Source organism: Argiope bruennichi, chromosome 6, assembly GCF_947563725.1.
Source record: "Argiope bruennichi chromosome 6, qqArgBrue1.1, whole genome shotgun sequence".
Lineage (NCBI taxonomy): Eukaryota > Metazoa > Arthropoda > Arachnida > Araneae > Araneidae > Argiope > Argiope bruennichi.
In genome coordinates, this window is record NC_079156.1 from 6,750,172 (window position 1) to 6,768,288 (window position 18,117).

The 18,117-nt window shown below is 31.8% G+C and overlaps 1 protein-coding gene across 3 annotated transcripts in view; it reads left to right on the plus strand.

The window, feature by feature from the left end:
- The window catches only part of LOC129971348 (protein trachealess-like), a 242,393-nt gene that overhangs the window by 47,686 nt on the left and 176,590 nt on the right, over positions 1-18,117 (plus strand). For all 3 annotated transcript variants that reach the window (XM_056085023.1, XM_056085022.1, XM_056085025.1), the window contains exon 2: positions 10,805-10,849. In XM_056085023.1, the coding sequence (XP_055940998.1) occupies positions 10,805-10,849 (45 nt within the window). The remainder of the gene's footprint in view (positions 1-10,804; positions 10,850-18,117) is intronic.

Genomic DNA, 18,117 nt, shown 5'->3' on the forward strand with positions numbered 1-18,117 from the left:
ATTGTTTTCGATTTAAAAAAATTCTACTTCCATTAATATCACATCATTGAATTCAATCAATAATAATAATAGTTTTTAAAAACAAGTTTTATTAGAAAAAAAATTATAATTAATTATTTTAATTATGTTCTACCTTTTAGTTTTTGATTTAAAATTCATTATTATAAATATTAAAAAATCGTGTAATCGACTTTTTCTATAATTCAATATCGGGTATTGTCACTCTTCTGAAATCAAAACTTAATTAAATTAATAATCGATTGATGAAAGTGACTAATCAATCTTGAACAAATCAATTACAAATTTTTGGATTTACCAGTGACCATCGAATATTATTTTTTGCAGCTTAACCACTTACTGATCTGCTTCAAATATAAAATCTTTCTGAATCTTTTTCCATAGAGTACTTGTTTAAAAATCAAATCTGATAAATTTTTTTCTATTGAAGTTGATCTCAAAACACATTTAAAACATTCAATGTGTTTTATCTCAAGTTCCTCAGTTTCGCACATTTAGTTTAGTTATAATAATGTCCCGTTTTAAAGTAACATTAGGGCTATTTTGGGACAGACCTCGTAATTTTGAACCGCAGTTAGATGACGAGGACGACACCTGAGCTGTCACCACTCTATTCAAACTTCCAAGCGGGAGGACATTTGGCCCCGACGGATTTAGAGTACATCAGACCATCTTACACGACGATTTTTCGGTAGAATCGGGTCTCAAACCTGAAACTTTTCGGTTCTGAAGCCGGGTTCCACCAGGCCACTGCGGCCCTCTGTTTTGGGCATATTTTTGCGAATTTATCGTAGTTTCCGTTCGAAAAATCATCCCAAGCATGATATTTTGGCCTTTTATATGACATAATTTCTTACTTCTCATCTATTAAGCAGCAATTAAATGTTAAAAATAACACCTTTCTCCAAGCTCTTTCTTTAACTAAATTTTGTTGCAATAAAATCTGTCATTGATGGATGCGTAATGAATATAAGCATGGTTTGTGTTACGAATTTTGATTAGTTAGGTTATTTTTGATTTTAATCCCAGAATTAGCAATTAAGGCTTTTAATTCAAAGAAGGGAAAAAGGAAATACGACTTCGTAAAAGTACTTTACTTTTCTGTATTAAAAATATAATGCTCCACTTTAAGGGATTTTTTTAATACCAAGAAAATTCTGATGTTTCTCAACTTCAATACATGAAATTCATACAAATGAGTGAAAAATATTTTCTAATATATGCAAAAATGAGGGAACATTAATCAAGCAAGACAAACTTGTTTCGCTTTATAAAATAATGAATTTCCTTCAACAAATAGAAAGGAAAGTAGGCGTGTAAGAAAAAGATGCCTAACAGGTGTTTGAAAATTTATATCAAAGTGAAAATCGTAGCAATGCTATATTTTTAGTTACATTGATAAAACTGGAATGGAATATAGGATGTTCCATGTTTGCACTTATATAAACATGAAAATGATAAAACTATTCGTTTCTTGATGGAAAAACATTAGTCTTTCTTAAATTGGTGAATAAAATATTTAATTTACTCAAAAAGCCAAATTTAATTGGAAACATGTTTTGAAAAAACGTTATTAATTGCTGTGAATATTATCAGGTTTAAATTTTTTGTGGAATAGGAATTAAATGAAAAAATATTTTGGGTACTAAACAGCACTTTTGAATGCTGTTTTAAATGCATGAGAGCAGGCGGAGGGATGGAACATGGGAAGTAATATGGTGCGAAAACAATCTTAATAGTAGACTTTAAAAAAACAATTCGTATAAAATCAATTTGAATAGTGAATACGCGTGTTGTCGTGGTTGTTGAAGAGTTTTCAATAACCATAAGTTTTCTTAAAGCAGCAAAATAAATTTGAGCAAATTATATACATACAAATGACGAAGGAATCTTGTGCCAATAAACCAAACCAAAACAAATTAAATATGATTTATAACAAAAGTTTCCTTTGCATTTTCTTAAAGGCATTCACGGAAGAAAGCAAAAACGTAATCATGTAAGGCGCACAATAACAGATCATAACACTGAAAAGCACTGCTCATCAAATGCTGGAACACCCGCAGACTGTTATTCACTTTTCAGGCTCCACCATTTAAAATTTCTTTCATTTTTATTCAAATTCCCCTATTTGATCAGCAGTAAGTGGGAGACAACAAAGCCCAGCAATACCTCTATTAACCTTCAGCAGCATCCACTCTCCCAGTAGAACACCGATCCTCAGCAGGGGGGACCCAACTCTTCAGGGCCCGACAGCATCCGTTCGCTAAAAGAAAAACAGTCGGTGTCAGAGACAAACAGCGGGGCTGGACACTTGCTCCATCAGACCACCAAGGGTGAAATCCATCCAAGACAATATTATTTCAGACTTCTTTTTGGCAGCAGTAATTATTATTGATTTATCACTGACAAATGTAGCACAATGTTTCGTGACCGCGGGTTAACCAAACGAATGAAATATGAGATATGGTTCGATTGTGTTTTATGTCCCTGATAGAAGTAACCAATCTTCCCACCCACAGGGATAGACTAATTGAGAAGAAGAGGAGGGAGGTCGTCTTCTTCTCTCTGCCATGCTCCCCAACCACCTGTTGAGGAATTCAGGGAGACGGATTCGGAGAAGAGAGTTTGGAAAAACTGGGTGTGCATCATGAATGGCCAAGATGGCCCACGCATTTACGATAATTCACAGATGTTAAGAAATGGATGAAGTCCGTAGATATTTGTGAACTGTTTTTTGTATAATTATAAACGTTAATGAACATCGAAAGGTATTTTTAAAACATTATCCTTTGTCCAATTGTATAGTATTTCGCTCATCGATAGATTCCAGCATATAATTATTTAGAAAAAAATATATAATATAGTTAACTAGAATCTGTACTGGAATTCCTAGTTTTTTTTTTAATTTATCGAGAATTTGTTACAGAAAAAAAACCCAGCAAGAGTTCAAATAATCTGGAAATGATAAATTAAAAGTCAGCCTCCGTGGAGTAGAAAACATCTGAGTCTACTTTGTTTTAATTTTACAAAGTAAAGCTTGAATTACTTGGTAAAATTTTATTTGGAAATCTATTATTTAAATTCGTATAAGAACGTAATGAACAGTTAAGAAACTCAAACATCGGCAATTGCTTTCAACTTTTAAATTGAATGCTGCTTTGAACTAAATATATACAGATTGAAATACCAAAAGCTTTCAGGTTTGATGCAATTCTCAGACTCCAGTGCACGTGAAGAGTTAAGACTAATAATTTTGAGTTCAAGAGTAAAAAGGATCTTGTTGTTAGACGAATACTTATCGTAACTGAAAATGAACTTATTGATTTTGATTGCTGAGCATTCCCATTCAGAACTTTTGACAACGTTTTTAAGCCCATTCGGTAAGAAAAAGATTTATTCGTAAATTGAGCAGTATTTGTAAGCTGCTGTTGAATTCTGAGCTAATATTGTGTTGTTAAATATTTTAATCTTGGAACAAATTTTACCTCATTGAAAGCAGAATAAACCGAATAACATTTATACTGATTTTTCTGTATTTTCGGCTATAAATTTTATTTATTATAATTTATATAACAAATGGAGAAAGTCTCTTTAATCCTATGGGCCATAAGTTATTATTATTATTATTTTTTGATTTACAACAGATGAAAATTTGAGCTCATAATTTTTACATTTCTGAGTAATATATTTAATGGAAATTTCATAATACATATAGTCATTCAAAAAAAAAAGTATTTGGACACTTGGCATGAATAACTTCGAAGCTATTTATAAAACTATTTATTATATTAAAATAAAAAACAAAATGAAACGGGAAATATTTTAACATATGGTGTTCGATTTAAAAGGACAATTTTATTGGTATTTTAAAATTATAATCCTATTTAGCATATAATTCAAAGGCAAATAGGGGTCAAAAAAGTATTGGGACACTTTTGAAATGAGAAGTTCAACAAACATATAGCACATCAATAGAAGTGAATTTACTTACCCTCTTTTAGATTATAAGTTTAAACATAAAAATTTCAACAGATAAGATTCCTTATAGAAAAAATGGTGTGAAACAAAGATATATCGATTGATGTGCGAAATCTTGCAATAAGTCGTTGGAAAAATGGAAATCACTTCACTGTACGGGACATGTCTTGCAATTGAGCAAGTCTACTGTTTTTAGCATTATTCACAGATTCATGAACACAAAAACTATTGAAAACAACCAAAAATCTGGGTATCCAAGGACATTTAATGAATGTGAAGAGAGGTGGATTGTCAAAAAAAGTTTACTTCAATCCAAAAACTAGTGCAATAAAATTCACTCTGCAATGCAAAATGAAGTTCAGAAAATCTGCAAATCCTGAAACTGTTAGAAATGTTTTAAGAAAACATAAATATCATGGCAAAGTACCTCAAAGAAAGCCCTACTTCAGCAAATCAAATCGACAAGCTAGGTAGGTGTTTGCTAAAATGTATGTAAAGCAGCCAAAAGAATTTCAGGAAAATGTAATTTTTGTTGATAAAAGCAAATATAACATTTTCGTATCGGATGGCAAGCAAAAAATTTGGGAAAAATTCTACATTTGCGGAAACCAAATGTAGCAATGCATGTCAGAAATGTACGGCATATTATCAAATATGGAGGTGCCAATCAAACAGTCTGGGGCTGTATGGTAAGTACTGGTGTCGGGAATTTGCATTTTATTGATGATACAATGAATAAATATCTCTATCTTGACATTCTCAAGCGAAATTTAAAGCAAAGTGCGAGCAAGTTAGGTATCTCAAGACATTTTGAACTTTACCAAGAAACCTGCAGCTGATGTTTGCCAGTAATGGGCCCTCTATCACTTTCCTAATGTTATTAAGACTACTGCACAAATTCCAGGCTTTAATACCAGTGAACATGCGTGGGATTATTTACAGCAAAAACTGTATGAATATCAAATTTCGAACAAGCAGGATTTAAGAAAATATTCGGTAAAGAGTGGGCCAAAATCGATGGATCATTTTGTAAAAAATTCGTCCAATCCATGCCCAAATAGACTATGAGAAGTCATAATAAGCAAAGGGATAATACAAGAGCATAATACAAGATATTAACTTTTCATTTTACATTTGACATTTCCCAATAAATTAACCAATACTTTTCCCCTTGATTTCTTTTATTTTCAATAATAACCATAATTGCATTAATATGAGTTTTGTTTGATTTATTACTATTAGTATATATCAAAATAATATTCAATTCTTTGTTTTGGTTTCATTTGTACATTTAAGTGAAATATGATAAAAATCTGTGAACTTGAAGTGTGTCCCAATACTTTTTTGTCAGACAATATTTTTAATCTCTATGATCTTACCATTAATCTTACATCATCCTTCTGATAAGAATTTGTAAATTTTTCATAACATTATTCATTCCATTCATTATAGAATGTTTTTCCCATTAACGATTTTCAACTTAATCCACTGGTCTATGTTTATCTAAAAGAGAAAAACTTATATGAGATTATCTTTAAAATAATGCAACTTTGTTATTAATCACTTTGTTGAAGAGTCATTAATTTTAGTAAAATATTAAATCAGGGAAGTTTATACCACTCTCAGTTTAATTTTTTCCAGTAAAATCCTTAAAATTCTAACCTAAATTTTACCTTTTCTCGCATAACACTTTTTTTTAAACCTTAATTACGAGACCGTATTTAATCCTAAGCATATACTTTAAACATAAAATGTATTTCCTTTTAAAGGATTCTGGGTACTTATCATTCGCATTGCCCCTAGATATGCTCACGTAATCGGTATGCAAGTGGCAGTCTAAGCGGTTAAAAAGTTGTTGCTAAGGTTTTAAAAGTGGATTAAGATAAGGTTGAACACATACAAGGAATACATTTTCCATTAATAAACATTGTTTAGTTTTAAAAAAAAACAAAGTTACCACTTTGCTTGTTTACCATTTAAAGAAGAATGCGAACTATTGAGAAATGGTTGTATCCTGTTTTTGAAGCCAAATTTTGCAAACGCTCATCTCATTCGTATTTTCATGACAAATACACTTCTTCGTAATTTTTGTATTTGTATAAAGACAAAGAATTAGAATAAAAATATTTTAAATCTAAATGATGAAATAAGACCTTATTTTGAAAATTATAACTAAACAACTTACGGTTATAACAAAATGAAAGGAAAACTTATGTTAGAGCAAAAATGAAAAGAAAATCGATTTAAAACTATATAACTATATAAAATTGCTGTTGGATGTTTGTGTATATCCCTTAGTGACCGCCGTACTCGCTAATAGATGTGGGAATGATGTCCTCTAAACTTTCTAGCATACTTTCTAATAAAGGTGCATTTGTACTTTTGAGTCTTGTTTTACCGGCCATTTGAAACCAAAATTTAATAACGAACTGAGCTGAACCGAATTTAACACCAAATTTAATACAAAATTATGTATTAAATTCCTATGCTTCTGAAAATACAAACCGATAGATATTCAACACTATAGGGTTAAATTTGTAAACCGAATCTTAAATATCTAGCTTTCTTCATTTTGTAGTTAGAGCGTCAACTTATATTCGAGCAGTTGAATAAACAGAATTCCTATCAAACTTGATAAAAAAACCCACAAATTTAGTTGAAGACCGTATACCAAATTTCACCCCTCTAGCTCAAAGCGTTTTTGAGTTATCTTGGTCACAGATAGACAGACGTGATGGCCAAAATGAGTTTTTAGAACTCAGAGAGGTCTCAAACGTGGATCTTAAAAACCACTAATTAGATTTTTTTTTTTTTTTTTGAAGAATGAATCGTATATTGACGATCTCTGGAATTCAAGACAGATCTCCTACTGATAGAAACCGGAGTTAAAAGGCTAAAAAAGTGCTTTTCTGTTAAATAAACATTTAATCATCTTTTTCATTATTCACAATTAGTAAAATAAAGTGTTATTTATGTTGGTTGGTTTGAGGCCATGGATTCAGCTTTTGAGTCAAATAGTAGGACTCATTTCGAAAGAGACATTCATTGGTTATTCTGCACTCTTAGTGCAGAGAGAACCAACCACAGCTTCCGAAGCGTCTCTTTTTCATATCTCAATTGCCCCCATCAGAAGACACACGTATTAACTAGATGGATGTCATCGCAACAGGACGTAGGTGGAATCCTAATAGCCATCATCGGCCAGAATACAATTCCTACCGTAAGAATTATGTCTTATGATCGGAGTGGAAATGACTCTATCTGCACCATTATTATACTCTCTATTAAAGTGAGAACCGATTATAATACCGGAAACTTCTTATTTCCATATCTAAGATGCTTCCCAGTAGGGGGTCCATTCTGTGGAATATATCTGCAGCGGAAATTTGTAGAACTTAATACAGGTTATGATGCTACACATAACAATTTTAAACTTATAACAGCGATCCAGCAAATCAAACCAAATTTTATCCTTTGATCAATATATGCTGTAAATCAGATGCATATACTGTTTTGTCTTTTAGTCAAATTTTCATTCGAAAATGTTTTTAAACTTCGCATACAATGGCGAGTCTGACACGCGCATCGAATTATTAAATTTCATATTTTCAAATATTATTATATGAAATAAAATATAATAAATGCTCTAAATATGTCATCTAATTAGAAAGTTAAGAAGATTCATAAGTTAAGAGGTTAATACCACATCCTGGGTATAAATTTACAGTTATTTCCATCTTTAAAAGAACGGAGAGGACATTTAAGATATTTAAGCTTACCAAAGTGATTTGTAGTTAAAAGAAATTGATAATTTAATTTCATATTTAAATATCAAATTTTTGTAGTTTGCTGAGTGAATCTTACTTCATTTCGATCAATACAAAGTATTAATATTGCGATGGTCATTTTTAATGACTCTCAAATGGCATTCAAGAAATTCGATATAATTCTTTTTTACTGTTCACATCATTTTTTCTCTCTAGAATTTTATGAAAGTGGCGGTGACCAAGTGGTAAGGTCTCGGCTTCGGAACAGGAGAGTTTCAAGTTCGAGACCCGATTCCACGGAATAATCATTGTGTAAGCGAGTCTGGTGAAAGTTAAATCCGTCGGGGCCAAACGTTCACTCGCTGGTGTGGTGTAGATGTTTGGAGAGGAAGGTGCCAGCTCAGATGTTGTTCTCGTCATCTGACCTCGGTTCAAAGTTACTAGGTTCATCCCAAAATAGCTCTAGTATTGCTTTAAAGCGGGACGTTAATATAACTAAACTAAACTCTTGAATTTTTTAAAAATGGCCTAAAGAAGTTCTTCTGTCATAATTTTTAGTATTATATCATGGACAGAAAATATATCTAATCCCAAAATAATTATTACAAGGAAAGAAATACGATGCAATTATTTAAAGTTATTTATTATTAAAATTAATGATTTAGAAAACAGTATTTGATTATATGTATTAATTTTAAAGTATTTGTATGAAATTTTGTAAAAATTGGCTACTATCTGTAGAATATTTTTTGGGGCGAGAGATAGATTCTACTTCTAATGATTGAATGAAATGAAAGCCTGAACATCCTACTAAGATTTTAGAAGTTATAAAGTAAAAGGGGGCCAGAGCCGAATCATAACCACCCGTTGTCATTAATGTTTGTATATGATTTTAACTTTCAGAAAAGAGAAATTTATGATTCTATATTCATCGTTTAAAAAGCAATCTAGAGTAATTCCTATGTTAATGCTGCAACATAGAAACACATGGTGAATCTTGAACTCAGCTTACAATAAAAAAAAATAATAAATGGAAAACAGTCTGTTTTATAAAAGTGATAAATGTACAACTTTTTAATAACGGTGTGAGTAGGTAATTATTACCTGCATGAAACAGAAGACGATACAGCCAAATGGCGTTATCCGTTACAATTAAAGCCCTCGAGCGGTCAAATTGGCACTGAAAATGATACCCTGTGCGAGAGTGAGGTGAGATCGCGGTCCCCTTTCACAAAATTGCTCCCAATGACAGGTGAAAAATCACAGGCGAAGGGTGAAGACGCATCTGTATTTATTTATTTATTCGGCTGCAAGCATGGAGAAGAAGCCCGATGTGGCCGTTGCCTCTTCCGATACATAATCAGCGGGAGTTGGTCTCCCCAAAACATTCTCGCATACTCTCTAATAAAGGTGTTGTCACCGAGAACACTCTGAATGGCAGTACAGTATAAGAGTAACGAAATATTAGCATCTGGCCAGAATTTGGCTTTATTACTTGGCGATGAATCCCTTGCGTGTTGTTAATAGTGTCCGAAAATCGAATTTGTGTATTAGACGCGCTTTTTCCAATCGATTGAAACCAAAATTGCACTCACAAAATACCCTCCCCACTATTTTGATATATGATGATTTGATATATTTAAACCATTGCGTTTTTAAGCTATCGCATTTACATGTTTATGAACGTACAGACGGTCAAGCCCTTGTTGGATTAGACTCAAAATGTGAGAGTGCCTACACTATAGATGTTAAGTCCGTGTACCGAATTTCATTCACCTTGCTCTTTTGGATTTGTAATCATCGTGTTAATTTATATTCGAACAGCTAAACAGAATTTTTCTGAACGGCTTTTCTATAAAATTTGAAAAGTATCCATACATTTTTTGTAAAGGCATACACTAAGTTTCATACTTCTAGCTAACAATATTTTTGGGTTATCGTTGTTTCATACAGACAAGCAGATCTCCAAAAATATGTTTATCGAACTTGAGGAGTTCTGAAACAAGAACATTCGTCAAAATCTGTGGTTAGAATTCTTTGACGATTAAAATATTTACTTTACTTTTGTATATATATATATATATATATATATATATATATATATATATATATATATACTTTTGTACTATTCTATTTGATTGTTTCTGCTTTTTGTATATATATATATATTTGTATAAAAGAAACTAAAATGAACCTTTTTTCCTCATTCTATAATGTTTAGCTTTCAGTTTAATTATTACAAATGGTTTAGTATCAGCAAAACTGCATGAATAGGAACATACCTGACTTTGCAGAAACGCGCGCATACGATGCTTTCAGTTGCCTTTCAGTTAAGTGCGAAAATGAGAGAGAGCACATACTTCTATCGTACATGACATTTGAATAAGCTTGGGGAATAGTGTTGCTAAAATTGAATTTGATATGCTTCATCTTTTCCATAAGAATCTCCGTAAAACGTATTGAAATGGATGACAAGCTAGTATGTAAAGTTACTGTTCAAATTTGATTTTAAAATTATTAATTGATTATTATATTTTCTTTCAAAAATTGATAAACTTTGGATTTCTGTATGATATAAAGAGGTTAAAATGCGCCAGAGACAAGATTTTATCTTTTTAAGTTAAAAAGTGGTATTAACACTCGAAGTTTTGTCTCCATAGCGAATCCTAAGATTAACATAAAGACATTCCATTAAGGAGAAAAGTTTATTTTATTTTTAAAATGCTTTCGCCATTTCTTTTAACTATTTTGATAGGTTACAATTTATTATTTTTTCATTCAGAGTTTCATAATGGTTTTAAAATTTATCCCAAAGTTGCCAGAAGGAATGAAATCAGTAAAGTTATTAAGATTGAAAACGGTTTAAAATCTTTAATATTGCAACGAACTTAAATAGATAGTAAGAGTTATCGGAATATTCTGTGGCTGGAAAGCTAAAATGAGTGCTTTGATGCATTTCATTCGCATGTAATGCGATTCATTCATTTACATATGCTTAAATTTCATTTTGACATAATAATCATAATTCATTTTTCTTTCAGAAAAAGTCAAGAAGATGCAGCGGGGCCTCCAATCGTTCAAACACGGTATGTACTTTTAAGCGCATTACTTTTTTTTAATGAGCGGTTTTCATAATATGCTTTAAACTATGCATAGAGAATCAATTGCGTAACATACTTTAAAAAATGATGGAACAAACAAAATCAGGCATTGACAGTAAAGCACATAATATTTTATTTCGCTTTATTTAAATGGAGAAGGCCATGGCAGAAATTTTAGAAAACTTGAATAATTAAATCTGTATTCGAAAATGTTCCAGGGATAACGCAGCCCACAACAGAGATTTATCAGGGCCGATCCATACATCCAATTTTTTACAATAAAACGTCTTTTATATTAAAATCCATCAGGTTTGGAAAAAATGTGAATTTGTTAAAAAAAAAAAAAAAAAAAAAAACTTATTTTTGAGTGTCTTGCTTATTTGTCGAGTGAGTATGAAAAGAATCCGATTTTGAATCTGGCCTGATTTCACGCGCGCACAAAACTCTATGATTTTTAAAAACTGTAATATACTTAGTGTTTTATTTGGACGTGATATGCATCTTTTTGTTGTTGTTGTTGTTCACTGCTATGCACATACAAGCTTCAGGAATGTATACATACAATGAATGATGCTGTTGAAGCACTCTGCACGTTCATTTAAAAACATCATTATTTATCATTGAAATGAGGGAGGTTCGGTAATTTTTACATCTCCCGCCAATTCATTACGAGCGTTGGGGACGTCCATTGGTGAGTGCGGTAACGAGAGCCACGCAGCTCGTAAGTGACGGGATCACGACACACATTTCAGAGTCGAACCTTTTCTTCTCCCGTAAACGAAAACATTCATCTTGGAGTCAAAAAGCCGAACTTATTGGAGGTACTTCAAGGCTAGGTGTGTTTGTCAGGTTATAACTCACTCCGCTCATAATTTCGCCGCTGCCTGATCATGCGAACACAGGGAAAAAGAGAATAAAAAATCGTCCTTGGGAACTCTAGCCGTGTTTATTTGAATATTTTCTCTGGTAGGTTGGCAAGAAAATGCACTGCCGCATTATTTTTCTTCGTACCTAGTTAAAAACGATCAAAATAATTTGATTTATGATTTCGTTTCATAAATAAGAATTACTTAACATAACTTCCTCCGCTACTTCAGTTCTTCGTCAGAGAATGTTAATTCTGCAACACGCAGCGTTAATTCATCATTGTAGAAAATGTAACTAGTACTTGCGACGATAGGTGAGTTAAGATTTAAAAGAAGGTTGAAATAGTGGAACTATTGTCAAAAGCTGTTATTGACTTTGTCTGGTTACCAAAATGGCTGAATCTCTCGATTTCTTTTATGGTTTAAAAATCAACTTGAATTGATTCAAAAGAAAACTTTTATAAAAACTAAAAGGTTTCTTTTCCCTATCTTTATCAGCAATTAGCATTACACACAAACGAATTCGTGAGTAGGGAAAAAATTTCTGCCAAAATAAAGCGTCTTTCTTAAAAAAGTACTGGAAGTGTAAATGTTGCATGTCTTTCGCTACATTATATGTATAAATACAGAATAAAAACATATCTAAAATTCTGATACGTAAAACTTATCAGAAATGTAAATAATCATGTATAAAATGTAATGATATCTAAAAAGCCGTTTGGTTAATTTTATTTATTACACGATTAATGTAGTTGTAGATAAATAATAGCTATGTAGCCAAATACTAAAAAGCAACTTATAGTTGACAAATTAACAAAACTGTTAATATTTTTTTAAATGTCAAATATTTTAAAGAAAATTTTAAATTTGAAAAAATTAAATATTTGAAATGAATTTTAATATGAAATTTTTTTCTACAGTAATATGATAACGAACATTATATGACCATTGTATTACCAAAAAGGGCACGTTCATCTCGTCAAACAACAAGTTCAAGTAAATTATTTCTTAGGAAATGTAAAGATTTTGTTTTCATCTTTTTACTGAATAAATCCGTATCTTAATACTGTGCATAGATATCTGAATAAAACCTACGTGAAATTGTTAAGACAAAGCAACAAAGAGAGAGAGATGGAATGTAGTCAAAGATTGAAGATGTGCAGGTGGTCCAAAGAACTTAAAAAAAAAAAAAATGGCCTCGCACTATGGTCAAACCCACTTCTTTTGTTCCTTTTTTTCACGCTGTATTATTCCATAACTATTGCATTTTAACTTGATAAAGGATTTTGCCTCTTGCCCTCACTTTATATAAGCACGGCAATATTACTCGCTTGCATTTAATATACTTCAAGTGTTCACCATGACAGTATAATGTATATTTTTTAAAATAATAGTCGACTAATTTTAGACTTTACATAAGAGTTAAAATCAGTCTCAATATTTTGATGAACGGTACTAACTATTCAATCTTCAAACGGATCAAAGAAATTGAAACAATTAGTTAAACTATTAAAAGACCAATTTTTTTCATTTTAATAATTTTATTAATGTATTCCTATTTATCAAAGCTGTTTATGCACCAAAATTGAAATGACTTTCAAAAATGAAAGAAAGTAAAAGGATAATTACTTATATGGCACAGAAAACAGCAACTATGCGATAGGGTATACGAAACAAAAAAAGAATATTTTATTTCCGCTATATTTACATCTTTAACTGTACCTTTACGAGACATAAATTATGATTTAACCAGATGCATTTTTCTTTCATAAATTTCTTTGATTTTTTTAATGCTATGTTTCATGATGATTTACGACAATTACATTTGTCAATTTATGAAGTTCATTTTGAATCTCTCTTCTAATCTTTTGATTTTAATTTTAATATAAATAACTTAAAGATTCTTCTGTTTATTCAACAAATTTCGTGTCATTTAAAATAAAAAAAGAATGAATTTCGAATTCAAGTCTTTAGTACCTCAAAAGTCAGTTCCGTATGCCTACAAAAGGCTTAGAGAAAAAATCACCTTCTCTCTCAAGTTAAGAATTATATGTTTAGAAATCTAATGCTATTGTAAACCTGTCTACTGTCAACTTCAAATTTATTTACAATGCGGAAAACTTCGATTCAATTTTTTTAAAGTTCAGAAACGTTTTAAATCCCATTTCTTTCCCATATCCTTTCAAAAGTATCTTTTATATTTTCTTTGACTTGCAAACTTAAATTAAATAAATAAAGCAGATTTACGTCAAAACTCAACACGACACCAATACCTCCACACTTTGAAACATTTCCAAAAACTACTCCTTTGAAAGAGTGGGAAAAGTAGAAGAGACGGAACAAAAAAGGAAAGCGGGGTCGATAATTATTCAAAACGAAAGCATCATTCCTTTTCTAGATTGCCCATTAGCTATTCCCCTCGAGTTTTCGAAAAGACAGCAAAAAAGGGGTTAATGAGAACAATGAGGAAGGGCCCGACACCTTGGAGGATGCTCCCCTGTTCTACATACACCAACAAAGGGCCTCACATGCTTTATGGTCGGGGAGGGTTTATTTTATTTTTTATATTCTGTGCCAGCTCTGTCAGCACATTCACGTTAATCATGTGACATGAGATATCGTTGACATATCGAGGACGAAACACTGTCGTTCCTTCGACCACCCCCAAGGTAAGATGGTCCCCCGCCTCTTCCTCCCCACACTCGCTTCATTTCTTCTTCTTTTTCCTTGCCAAGCCTTGTTTGTTCTTTTGGAATGTGTTAGGAATGAAGAAGTGGGTAGGCGGAATTTTTGCTTTTCTTTCATTTTATTACGATCAGAGAATAGAGACAGTTGGAGGTTTTCTTTAATCCATTTCGTTATGAGTATGTAGCTAGGATTCCAAGGAGATGATGAAAAAAAAAATCAATCAAGATGCAATCAATCAAGATGCACAGATTTAACATCTATAGAGTAGACATCCATCCAAGTTTGAGCTAAATCCAACGAGAGGTTGAATGTCTGTCGGTCTGTACTTTCAGACCAAATACATCTACAACATTACATCTTAAATGTATAAAATTTGGCAAGTGATTTTGTGATGACAAGTGTAGTTTCGCGTCAAATTTTAGTTTCCATTGGTTGGAAAAAGCGCGTTTAAAACGTATGCGTTTCTATTTTTGGATCCTATAAACTGTATGCCAAGGATTCATCGCCGAAACACTCGCCAAAGATCACGCGGCCCACAATCTTTTGTGAGTAGATAACACTTTTATTAGAGATTATGTGAGAAAGGTTTAAGGAAACCACTCTCTCTGGTTATAAAGTGACTGAGTTTGTAGTTATGTTGAGATGACATAACTTTGTAGTTATTTAGTTATAATAAATAGATTTGTCTTGCTTGTGCCTTATTCAGAAGTGCTATAGATGCTTTTAATCAAGTGTATAGTTAAAAAAATGGATAATACATGATTATTTAAACTATGTTTTCTTAACACTTTGCTGCCATAATAAAATGGACGAATATTCATTTTTATTGTTTCCCTAAAGCAAGTACAATGATATACAATTAGCTGCCTTTGGCGATCCACTTATTCCCCCAGAATAAAGATTTTTCAGGCTGTTTAGTTATTAATAGGAAATTTATTTATTGACATTTCACCTTGTCATTGAACGAAACATTTAAATTAAATAGAATCGATTTACAGCAAATTATTGTTGGGGGAAATTAAAATGTGCATATGTAGCAAAAATTGATAATTCAGTTATGTTTTCGGACAATTACAAACTATTAGATACAATTTTCCTGCGGTATCATCTGGGATTCAAAAATTTGTTGCCATCTAAAAATGAAAAATATACCTTTAGTCAAGATGAGAAATTGACTGACGTTAGTAATATATTGAAAAATTAGAAGAGCTGATTATAACAAAATCTTTTATGCAAATTTTACGAATTTCTTCTAAATGATGGTAGATATTTAAAGTGTTTCAACTTGATGGGGGGGGGGGGAGAGGGAGGGAATTCCAAAAATTTCTTTTGTGTTATCCATTGCATCATTTTCTGTGAAACGACGATATTTTAACTATTTAAGTGTGTTTGTTGTGTATACACGTCAATACAAATCTTCATTTTGCCACAGATGATGTATAATTTTTACTCTAATAAAATTGAAATCTTATTCACTTTATTATAATTTATTGCAAAATTTGCTGCTCAACCACTTATGTTCAACGTGTATATGCGTCATCGTTTGATTTGAAATTCCGCAATTGACAGATTAATGCAACAACAACAAAAAAAAAAATCTTTACCGTAATCAATGCCTCATGTTTTGATGTCATTTGTAGAGAGATTGTGATTTCGAATTACTACATGCCCCTTACACAAATAAACACGAGGCATTAATCGCCTTTTCTTTGACATTCCTGTCTCTGTTCCTGAGAAGAACAATATTTTCTCTTTTATCAACATAAGATTTAGAACAACCTGTCCCCATCACAGATATTCCAAAGATAGATGGTGGGAGAGAAGGTACCGTTCCCAGGATTCCACGCTCCAACTATGTCGCTTTAGGAGAGGCAACCCTTGTCCGAGAATGATAGCAAAGAAAACATCTGCCACAAAAGAGTTGCCACAGATAACAGCAGATCCTGCTGCATTTCAAACTTATAAACAATCCGAAATTTATGGCTTCTGTAAGATATGGTCATATTGAGATGAAAACATAAAAAGCTGGAGGTAACTCTTACAAAGTTGGGACTTTTTTCGGACAGTCACGTAGTCGGTTGGGGGGGGGGGTGATGCACGTTGCATCACGTACGGCTTTCCTTTCGCGTAAATACTTGTAAGAGGGGATGTTGGAAAGGCGGGAGAAAGTGCTACGACTCATTCTGCGGATAAATATTTTTCTTATTTATGTTTCCTGAGCTTAAATATGGTCGTGTTGATGTCACTAAGCCGCAGTGCTTCTCTTCGGTGGGAATATTTTTTTCTCTCTACTCTCTGTGCGCAATTTCGGCAGCTTCTATTTTTTTCATCTGCGAGGAGTTACGCTACTTTGTTTTAAGGTAAATGACTTTAATCCCGTGAATTGTGACTTCAGTGAGTCCTTTCAGGGAGTGAATGATGAGGTTCATTAAGAAGAAGAATGTACAGCGTAAATATCATGTCGAAATAGCGCGTTTTTTTATTTATTTTTTATTTGAGACCATTATAAAAACGCTTCGTATTGTATCAAAGATTTTGGAAGGCTTAGTTTTATTTTTTTTAAATAGCTGATTAAAATTAACTTAGGTGTGAAAAAATAAAAACATTTTTTTTGTAATTATTTCGAAAAACTCATATTTTCATTCATGTACACCTTTAATGTACACAAGAGTTGCACTGCAAAAGGCAGCTGTTCGCCTTGGAATAGTCATTTAAAATAAATGTTTCATTTTTTGATGAGCTAAATAAAAAAAGTGCTTCAATAAAACCATAAAACGAATATATTAAAAGAAATTGTATTCGAAGAAAGAAATAATAATAATAATTAAAAAAAAAAACTTCAATAGTTTCAAGAGTAAGCAATGCTTATGTGTAATCTAAATCTTCTAGTAAGTGATTTGGGTACTTCAAGTGGAATATCGGAAATTTGCTTTTGAGAAACGAATTCAACATATTTTTAGTTAAAGCGATTATTATTTTATTGTAACTTGTTGTTACTATATCTTTTAATGACATCTTGTTACAGTTTAAAATGACCGTATGAAGCGAATTCAAGAGTTTTATACGTATTTTCACAAGTAGACTGTCTAGATAGGAGATCATTTTTATTCTTCGCTTCTAAATTCTCACTACATCTATTCTATTTACATAAATTTACTATTTTAAAAAGTTCTCACACATTTACAAACACTATTGACCCTCCTTATTAAATGTTTGGTGTCTAATCCAAATCTTTTCATCAAACTTCATTCATGTTTCATTTGGATTCATTATTTCTTTAAAAAAGCTGTGTTCAGCAACTCATTAGAAATTTCATGTTCACAAATAAAAAAAAAAGACACTGTTTAAAAATGGCGCATAAAATTCGTTGTATTTTATTTGTTAAATACATGATTTACTTAGCACTCTGCCTCTCATAGTTAGTTATATTGACATTGAGAACTTCCCATTTCATAACTACTGCTTGTTTAGCAATAATAATACGAACATATAGATCATCTGACAGGCTTATCTGAGAAAACAAAACTTATTATTCTGTAGAAAGCAAAATGGAATTTAAGTATGAACACATTTACAGGCTTTTTTTAAAATCATTTTTGATGGACATATTAACTATCGGAGAAATTGCCAATAAGCGGAAATCATTTTGGTGCATTGTCAGTTTTAAACTTAGAAGTATGAGCAGGAAAATGAGTTCAA